Genomic DNA, 10,087 nt, shown 5'->3' with positions numbered 1-10,087 from the left:
TTGTGTGTGTGTGGTGTGTGTGTGGCGTGTGTGGTGTGTGTGTGTGCCGTGTGTGTGTGTGGTGTGTGTGTGTGTGTTTCCATCCATGTATCTATCCATCCATCTACCTACCTATCATCTTGCTGCCCAATCATTATTTACTCTTGATCTTTGTCTGCCTATAATGTTTACACTGATACCATGCAAACATGGTGATGGCTGGTAGCCAGAATTATAGTTGTTCCTGAACTCTACCTGTCATTTTCACAACTATTTCTGTCCCCTTATCTAGGCAGCTGAGTGTTTGCTGGCAGAAGCATCAGCAATGACTAGAACTTCTCTGGAAAATAGTGTCTGCCTAGAGAGCAATTCCTAACATGTGATCAAAGCCTGGTTCTGTGAGCTTATTTTTTTATGGTCTTCCTCATACGTCCTGGGGAGGCAAGGCAAAGACCCATCAACCCAAAATAATAGTTGTCTTATAAATGTCCAAAGTTTCTGCCCTGTTGCTTTCTCTGAATTCAACCATAAAAACAAGTAAGAGATAGCATCTGAATCTAAAATTAAGCTGTAAAAATTCTGGCAATTTAACATATAATATAAAATGAATGAACTTGGCAGTTTTAGGTTCAAACAAAGTTACTATGCCAAATCAATGTCCTCTCCACAAAGGAAAAATATATATTTAAAAAAGTAAGTTGCTGCTGAGCCAGAATGTGAAACAAAGCCCAATTGTAAGCAAGCAGGTTCTAAAATAGTGAAGGTGGTCTGGGGTCCATGCTGACACCTGGATTTTAATGCATAAATTTTCATGTGAGCCTGTGCAGTCAGGTGATCTCCCAGAGAAAGATGAGATTCATGATACAATTCTGTGCTGTTTGGGTTATGCTAATCTTGGCCCAAACTGAGAGTTTTTGTTTTTGTTTTTTGAGACAGCCTCACTCCATCAGGCTGGAGTGCAAGATACTGGCTGGGCACAGTGGCTCATGCCTGTAATCCCATCACTTTGGGATACTAAGGCAGGAGGATCACTTAAATTTGAGATCAGCCTGGGCAACATAGTGAGACCTTGTCTCTAAAAGAAATGAACAAAATTAGCCAGACATGGTGGCTTGTGCCTATAGTCCCAGCTACTTGGGAGGCTGAGGTGGGAGGTCGAGGCTGCAGTGAGCCAATATTGCACAACTGCACTCCAGCATGGGTGAAACAGTGAGACCCTGTCTCAAAACAAAACAAGACAAAAAAAAGTAGATCTCCTCTCCTTGCCCAAGCCATACTTATGGATACATGCCAGGCTGGTCTGAGACAGCCACAAGTGCAGAGGACAAAATAAATTATTAGAAGACTCCCTGGAGCAGACATGAAGCACTTGGGGTCAGGCAGGATCTCCTGCCATCTAGGACTAGAGCTAGCTGGCAGCAGCTTTGCAGATCAGGGCTCTTCTGCAGAGGCTCAGGCTGCCACAGCAATGTGGCAGCTCCAAAAAAAAAAATCATTTTTTGCCTCAGTAAAGTAAGATAAAAGGACTCTTGGTTACAAATTGAAGTTATTCTTCCAGCCAAATCCCTGGACATCTGAGGGTTGCCACTGATAGTTTCATCTTTGATTAGGAAGGCAGCAGTAACAACCACTAACCATCATCATCCCTCAACATAACCATAGGACCAGAACCATTGCTCCTTGCTAGCGTGGACCCTGGGGTGCTGCAGGTAGCAAGGGTAGGGAAGGAGGGCTTTTTAAAAAAATGGGCTAAGTTTTAGGGAGACCACAGCAAGAATAGTTAACAAGATAAAGTAAAGCCTTATTTAAATGTGCAGGTCTTGAAAGCGTATGTGAACTGTTTATGACACATTTTCACTTGGTGAAAAAAAAAAAAGGAGTGAGTTTTGTGAGCTTTTCCTTCTAGCATCTTCAAAATAACCTGTTTGCCCTCAACTGAGAAGGAACAGAGCAGAGCTGAGGCAGAAACCTGTTACTCGGCTGGGTGTGGTGGCTGGGTGTGCTGTCATCCCAGCACTTTGGGAGGCTGAGCAGATTACCTCAGGTCAGGAGATCTAGACCAGCCTGGCCAACATGGCAAAACCCCATCTCTACTAAAAATATAAAAATTAGCAGGGCATGGTAGCAGGTGCCTGTAAGCCAGCTACTCAGGAGGCTGAGGCAAGAGAATCACTTGAACCCAGGAGGTGGAGGATGCAGTGAGCCGAGATTGTGCCACTGCACTCCAGTCTGGGTGACAGAGCAAGACTCTGTCTCAAGAAAAAGAAAAATAAAAGAAGCCTGTTACCCAAGAATGTATGCGAGCCTCTAAGCCTGGGAGGAGGCCCCAGGGAAGAGGGAGCTTCACTGAATTTAGTTCTCAAGTATAACGTTCTTCAAAGGAAGCAAAGCCTATTTTTAAAAAACATAAAATTTAAGAGTGGCATCCCATTTGCAAGCACTGAACTCCTTGTGTCAGGGAACACTGTGGCTGGGGCTGAAGGCAGATAGCTTCTGAGGGCCTCCTGTGGGCACAGTATTGAGTTTTCAGAGACGCCAAGACCTGCCTGCAATAACCAAGTTTCCATTCAATCTTCAGGAAAGAAATGGTGTAGAAGACAATTCTTGGGACACAAAGTCAAGACTCAGCAAAAATGATTTAGATTTTGAAGCACTGATTAATCTGGTGAGCTAATTATTACATAATGTAAATTTACCATTGGTTTTGCTCCTGACAATGAAATTTCAGCCTTTATTCTTGTTAGTTCTTCATTTTCCTTGAAAATTTCTCTTTGGGGGATTAAAAAAAAACCCCTCAAATATAATTAGGGAGAATTCAGCTGGCAGACTTTTCTTTTAAATAAGCCCCAGACTGAAAAGTTGAGCCACAAGGATAGCAGTGTAATATACTGGAGTAAAACCAATCTGTATGTTACTCCCTGACTTTCCTGTATGATACTAGGATGTCTTTTAAAGAAATGGAACATGGACAAAGGCTCACAGTTTCTAATTAATCTAGCAACTTACAGTCTGACTTCAGAAGTTGAGTCTAATGAATCCAACGTCTAGGGCTCCGTCTTTCTGTGTAAAGCGTGGAGGTGCTGCTGCCTCAGCAGAGGCTGGCCCTGTCCTGTGTCATCCACGGCACTGCATGTGCTTTTATTTTCTTCAACACACAAACACATTTATTATCACCTTTCCTTCTCAGAATCCTATAAAGGAGACATTCTAGCCACATTACAAAGAACTAAAGTTACGAAAAGTTACATGGGGAAGAAAAAGTTAAATGGTTTCCCTAAGGCCAGACAATTGGGCAAGACAAATCTTAAGTTATGCAGCCCTGAGCTCAGACTTGGGGCTCTATCCCAGCCCCAGACATCCTGGCTGTGTCCATCTGCTGCAGACAGTGCAGGCTGTGAACCCAAGGGCATGGGTGTTCACTCACCCCAAACCCATCCCTAGGAACACCAAGGAAGAGCGTGTTTCCATCGAGCAGTGAATATGAGAGTTTTTCATCTATTGGTAATAATACCTGACAGTGGCTTTAAGATAACAACAAAAGCCTTGACAATGAAAACCTTAGTTCAAAATGATTATAAATGTTGAATAACTCCAATATTTAAAAATATATACATACAGAAATACACATACAATATTTAAAAATACATGAACTGTAAGCCAACTGCTAAGTGGGATGCAGATGTATTTTTCACTTCATTAGATATGTCTAAATAGGTATTCTGTACAGACCATGTGTTTGGAAAATAAACAAGAAGAGTTTGGTAGCTCATGCTTGTAATCCCAGCACTTAGGGCGGCCAAGGTGGGTGCATCGCTTGAGCAGAGGAGTTAGAGACCAGCCTGGGCAACATGGCAAAACTCTGTCTCTGCACACACACACAAAAAAATTAGCCTGTTGTGGTGGCTATTCTGGTGGCTGAGGCAGGAGGATTGCTTGAGCCCAGGAGGTCAAGGCTGCAGTGAACTATGATTGTACCACTGCACTTTAGCCTGGGTGACAGAGGGATACCCTGCCCCCAAAAAAAAGAAAGAAAGAAAAAAAAGAGTGCATTTATAACATTTCAAATACAGTGAGTTCTCCTTTGCCTCTTATTTTTACATTATAATTGCAGTGAATGAAATTACAGTTAGTTCATCTCAGTGAAGCTCACATAGCATTACACATTTTTTTCATTTTAAACAAGACACTTATTTAAACAACAGGGTGTTTTACTTGAAGGGAAAACTATCTGGGAATCGTTTTTATCAACTAATTGATCCTCACTTAAAGACAGATTGCCCTACATATAAGAGGTATGTATGAAAATGCTATAAAATTGCCCTGTTACCATGATAAATGAGAAACATTAGCATTCTCCAAATGAACAGGTATGCAAGGATTTATATATATGTATACATTATTGCTGTTGTTAAAATAGTGAGAGCAAAATAACAGACTGAAATGTAAAGATAACAGCTGAATCAGCATGCCATGGAGAGAGAAAGGAGGCTTTTTTTTTTGTTTTTTGAGAGGAAGTCTCACTCTATCATCCCAGGCCGGAGTGCAGTGGCATGATCTCAGCTCACTGCAATCTCCGCCTCACAGGTTCAAGTGATTCTCCTGCCTCAGCCTCCTGAGTAGCTGGGATTACAGGTGTGTGCTACCATGCCCAGCTAAGTTTCGTATTTTTAGTAGAGATGGGATTTCACCATGTTGGTCAGGTGGGTCTCGAACTCCTGACCTCAAGTGATCTGCCCGCCTTGGCCTCCCAAAGTGCTGAGATCACAGGCATGAGCCACTGCACCTGGACAAGGAGGTCTTTTCACAGAAGCATTTTTCCCCTTCTCATCTCCATTTGATGTTGATCAACACATACCATTGGCCACTACTTTTTTAAAAATGCTTGTGCACATTCATCAGTTACCTTATATACAATAGAGGAATAGGGAAGGAAATGAAAGAATAGAGAGAACTATACTGTAGTAGATAGGATGTAGTGGAACCAAATAGCAGTTCTCTAGTTGAGAATGCATTCTTGGTCTGTAAGAAGAGCCTCTGGCCTAAAGTAGCAGGTTCTCTTTTTAGTGGACCCCTCCCGTCTGCTGCTGAAACACATCAATTGTATCTTCTGCCTCCAGTTCCAACTCTGCAGGTGTGTCTGCTTCATTGACTGGCCATCTGACAAATTGGAATCTGATCTGCCTCATTGACAAGCCCTGTTATTCCCAATAGGCTTTCATTAGTATACTAAGTGATATATGTCTGTTAATCTTAAACTGCACCAAGGAGCCCTCCTGTCCACCACCTTAAAATTAATGTGGGCAATTCTGACTCCTTCCTTGAGCTTTTTGTTCACCAAGGTGAGTGCTGGAGTCACCTTCGGTCCACACTAAATGAGCACACAAGTAGCACCAGGAGTGACAGCAGCAGTACTGTCATATTTTACTGGGGGCAGTGTGGGGTATACTTAGGGCTGGAGGGAAAATATTAATTATTCAAGGCTCAAATTGAAGGACATTATGTTTTTAAAATTTAGGTATTATAAATTTTCTGGTATAAAGATGCTCATTTTATAGCTTTTGAAACATGCAGATAAAAGAAAAAAATTACCTAGTACCAGCAATAAAAATTAATTTATCTCTCTATATGAACATAGCACACACAACATCAGGGTATGGAATTTCTTTAGGCCAGAGTATGGTTTTTGCCTCTGCATTAAAAAATAAAACAAGAGTTGGAAACATAGGAAAGCAGCACATCTGGCAACCTGGCTAGACAGGAGAGACAGGTTTACAGCTCAAAGCGTATCCTTAATACTGAAGTTAGATCCTAATACTAAAAGAGGAGCATATGCTTCAGTTTTTTCATATGTCAGTTGGGGAAGCAAATTAGCTGATAATGAGAAGGTGTCTTCACCGGTTCTTGCTGTTGCAACAGAATACTTGAGACTGGGTAATTTACAAAGAACAGAAATTCTCTATGGAGTCTGGGAAGTCCAAGATCAAGGTGCTGGAATCTGTCAGGGGCCTTCTATTGGAGTCCTCACATGGTGGAAGGCAAGAGAGGACCAAATCCCTTTGCCATGCCCTTTTATAAGGGTACCTGATCCCATTCATCAAGGAGGAGTCCTCATGACCCAGTTACCTTTTCATGGCTGCACATCTTAATACTATCACATTGGCAACACCTGAGTTTTAGAAGGGAGCCATTCAAACTGTAGCAGAGGGCTAGCTCATTTCAGTTCTTCTGTCTGCAGAATAATCAATAAAACACTACTGAGAAAAAGAAATAGGAAAACAAACAAGGGTAGACAAGCCAAAGGCTTCCTCACTAGACTGTAACCTCCATGAAGACAGGACTCCGTCATGTTCCCATCATACATGGCCAGCACCAGCACACGACACCTAATGTGGACTTGGATGGACAGACAGATAAATATAAAGTTTCAAACTGCCTTCCTTTAGATCCAAGATTAAAAATCTCCTCTCTACTTGGGCATCAGGCTGGCCTGATGGGAGGGGCTCTTTGGTGATCCTGGGGACAAGTGATGGACAGCAAGGTCCTCCACAGCCCCCTGTGAAATCCCCTTCAACCTGCATAGCACAAACCAGCAAAAGGGGATTTCCATGTAGCTGCCTGACTGCTCAGCACTTCCACTTCTCTATCACTGACTTTCAGGCTTCTTGAGGCTGTAAGCCTGAGAAGAATCACTGTGCTTCTTCTGTGAGTTCTTACTGCTTCTCTACAGGAGAGAATGCTCCAGAAAGACTCAGCAGAAAAGCGAACTAGAGTTGTCAGGGAACTCTTACAGAGTGAGAGAAAATATGTACAGATGCTGGAAATTGTGAGAGATGTTTACGTCACACCACTGAAAGCAGCACTGTCATCAAACAGAGCAATTCTGAGTGCTGCCAACATCCAGATCCTCTTCTCTGATATTCTGCAGATTTTAAGTCTCAACAGGTAAACTCTGAATATATGCTTTTTAAAATATTCACTGTGTGCTGAGAAGCCCATGCTTTGTTGTTTCAAAAGCGGTCTGGAGGTGCAGTGATTCTCTGCCCCTCTTGGGGACCTTGATTACAGTGGAGAGATCCTCGTTACCTTACCTACTGGACTGCGACCAGTATTGATTCCCAAGGACAGCCCTTCCCCCCTTCATAGCCATGGTGCAGGGAGTGGAGTTCAGGACCTAGGCATTTTATAACCCAGTGGTCCTCAACCTTTTTGGCACCAGAAACCAGTTTCGTGGAAGACAATATTTACACAGCCAGGGGTGGGGGGAATGGTTTCAGGATGATTCAAGCACATTACATTTATTGTGTACTTTATTTCTATTACTACATTGTAATATACAATGAAATAATTATACAACTCATCATAATGTAAACCAGTGGGAGCCCTGAGCTTGTTTTCCTGCAACTAGATGATCTCATCTTGGGGTGGTGGGAGACAGTGACAGATCATCAGGCATTAGATTCTCATAAGGAGCACACAACCTAGATCCCTCGAATGTGCAGTTCACAATAGTGTTTACACTCCTGTGAGAATCTAATGCCACTGCTGATCTGACAGGAGGTGGAGCTCAAGCAGTAATGCAAGTAATAGGGAGCAGTTGTAAATATCAGTGAAGCTTTGCTCACTCAACCGCCACTCACCTCCTGCTATGCGGCCTGGTTCCTAACAGGCCATGGACCAGTACCAGTCCATGGCCTGGGGGTTGGGAACCCTTGCTGTAACCAATAGACTCTTCATGCAAAAGACAGCAGGAAGGAGGAAAGCCATATGTTCATTCTTAATCAGCAATGTTCAGTTAAGCAATGGGAAAAAAACAGAAAGCATTAATGGGATTAAGCCACCAGGACACTTAGCTTAGAAAGCCCAAGGCTGGGGGTCAATTTAATAACAACATATATTTTTTTTTGTTTTTTGAGACAGAGTCTTCCTCTGTCACCAGGTGCCAGGCTGGAGTGCAGTGGCACAATCGCGGCTCACCAAAACCTCCGCCTCCCTGGTTCAAGCAATTCTCCTGCCTCGGCCTCCCGCGTAGCTGGGATTACAGGCGCATGCCACCATGCCCAGCTAATTTTTTTTTGTATTTTCAGTAGAGACGGGGTTTCATCACGTTGGCCAGGATGGTCTCGATCTCTTGACCTCGTGATCCGCCCACCTCAGCCTCCCAAAGTGCTGGGATTACAGGCTTGAGCCACTGCGCCCAGCCAATAACAACGTATTTTCAAGTTCATAACATGAGAGAGAAAAGTGATCATTTCTGCCTATGGTAAAGGAAGGCAACCTGAGTATGTGCTTCTCTGATGGTAATTCTCTAGGTAACTTGGAAAAACTTCCCTCTTCTCAATGGGCCCCAGCTCCTACCAAGTGAAGAGGTTGAACTAGGCCTCTTCCCGTGTTCACAGCCTGTGATGGATGAATAAGGGATTTTCTTAGAGCCATGGGGAAATGGGCCAAGCAGGGGTTATGGCATTCAGCTGTTGAAGACATTGGAGCACTCTCCTCTAAATACTGTAAGAGCTTTCACCCACCTGCCTATCTGGAGACAAGAGAATGGGACATTAGGCAGCAGCTGTACTGTGGCCAGTGTGTGGTTCTGACCCAAGGAATTGAGGTGAAGAGGTGGGATTCTACCCGCCAACCTACTCCTTCATGTCCCAGTTCCCCTTTCCTGTCCAATATGCATTTCTCTGTGTTACGAAGAAATGACTTGACCAAAACCCTACTGTAAAGGACTAGGCTGAAAATGCTTGCACTAATGACAATGGATATTTGGGTTTAGAAGTTATCACAAATTAATATTTCATAGTTATGCTTTTCCCATACCGCAGGCAGTTTCTAGATAACCTGAGAGACAGACTGCAGGAATGGGGCCCAGCTCACTGTGTTGGAGAAATAGTCACAAAGTTTGGAAGCCAGTTGAACACATATACCAATTTCTTCAACAATTACCCTGTCATTCTGAAAACTATTGAAAAGGTAAATGAGTTTCAATCCCATCATTCTATGAGATCTGAGCTAGAAAGGAAATTATGTGTGGGACCCAAAAGACTAGCGTTAATAAGAAAGGCTTCTCTGCTCTTAGCTCCCAGCTCTCTTCCCATACACTGTGACCTCTGAGGACAGGAGCCCTGACTTAGGGGCTAGGACCATATTTGCCACACAGCATTGCCAGTAATTGGTTCTTGAACTGAACTAATCCTCATACAATTTCCCAGACTTTCACCTGCCCAGAGACCTTCAGTTTACAGGAAAATGCTCAACAGTTGAGCTTGGAATGCACTCTGCTGCCACAATCCTGTGTGTCCTTGACAAGTTCACTCTCTCATGTAAAAAATAAATGAATTATCCACATCTTTCTTGGAAGAACAATCAATTTATGAAGTGTCACTATGAAGTAAGAAGTGTCTTGGTCTTACATTTCCTAGAGAGTAAATTATTAACAGTTTTCTTTGTTGCAATTTCTGCCATTATTTATTTATTATTTATTTTTGAGATGGGAGTTTCACTCTTGTTGCCCAGGCTGGAGTGCAATGGTGCGATCAGCTTACCACAACCTCCGCCTCCCGAGTTCAAGCAATTCTCGTGCCTCAGCCTCCCAAGTAGCTGGGATTACAGGCATATGCTATCATGCCCAGCTGATTTTTGTATTATTAGTAGAGACAGGGTTTCTCCATGTTGGTGAGGCTGGTCTTGAACTCCTGACCTCAGGTGATCTGCCCGCCTTGGCCTCCCAAAGTGTTGGGATTATAGGTGTGAGCCACCATGCCTGGCTAATTTCTGCCATTATTTAATCTGAGCAGGAATATGAAATTCCCTTCTGTACCACTTGCTGCTCTTGTTGGGATATCTTCTGATGGGAATAAAATCCCTCTTTCTTCCCTCCTCAGTTAGTATCGAAAGCCTAGAAAAGGCTACCTTGTCACATGGCAGCACACTTCTGCCAGAGTCCACTGTGACCTTGTCTTCACTGAGGCCCTGCAGGAAAGGCCTGAAGGCTGGGAAGCCTCTGGAGGGCTCCTGCCCTTTGACAGCTTCCTTTGTAGTATTCCTTCTACCCCCCGCCCCCCCACAGGGAGTCTAGTCACTGCTAGACAACTTCATGATTCAAAAGTTA

General features: G+C 43.4%; 1 protein-coding gene across 1 annotated transcript in view; it reads left to right on the top strand.

The window, feature by feature from the left end:
* ECT2L (epithelial cell transforming 2 like) overlaps positions 1-10,087 on the top strand; it is a 99,776-nt gene that overhangs the window by 72,720 nt on the left and 16,969 nt on the right. Inside the window, 3 exon segments of the mRNA XM_037739208.1 lie at positions 2,558-2,644; positions 6,707-6,921; positions 8,802-8,949. Coding sequence (XP_037595136.1) covers positions 2,558-2,644; positions 6,707-6,921; positions 8,802-8,949 — 450 coding nt within the window.

The sequence above is a fragment of the Cebus imitator genome, unplaced genomic scaffold (assembly GCF_001604975.1).
Source record: "Cebus imitator isolate Cc_AM_T3 unplaced genomic scaffold, Cebus_imitator-1.0 Scaffold65, whole genome shotgun sequence".
Taxonomy (NCBI): Eukaryota; Metazoa; Chordata; class Mammalia; order Primates; family Cebidae; genus Cebus; species Cebus imitator.
Note: the sequence above shows the minus strand (reverse complement) of the source record. Positions and strands in the feature narration are given on the sequence as shown.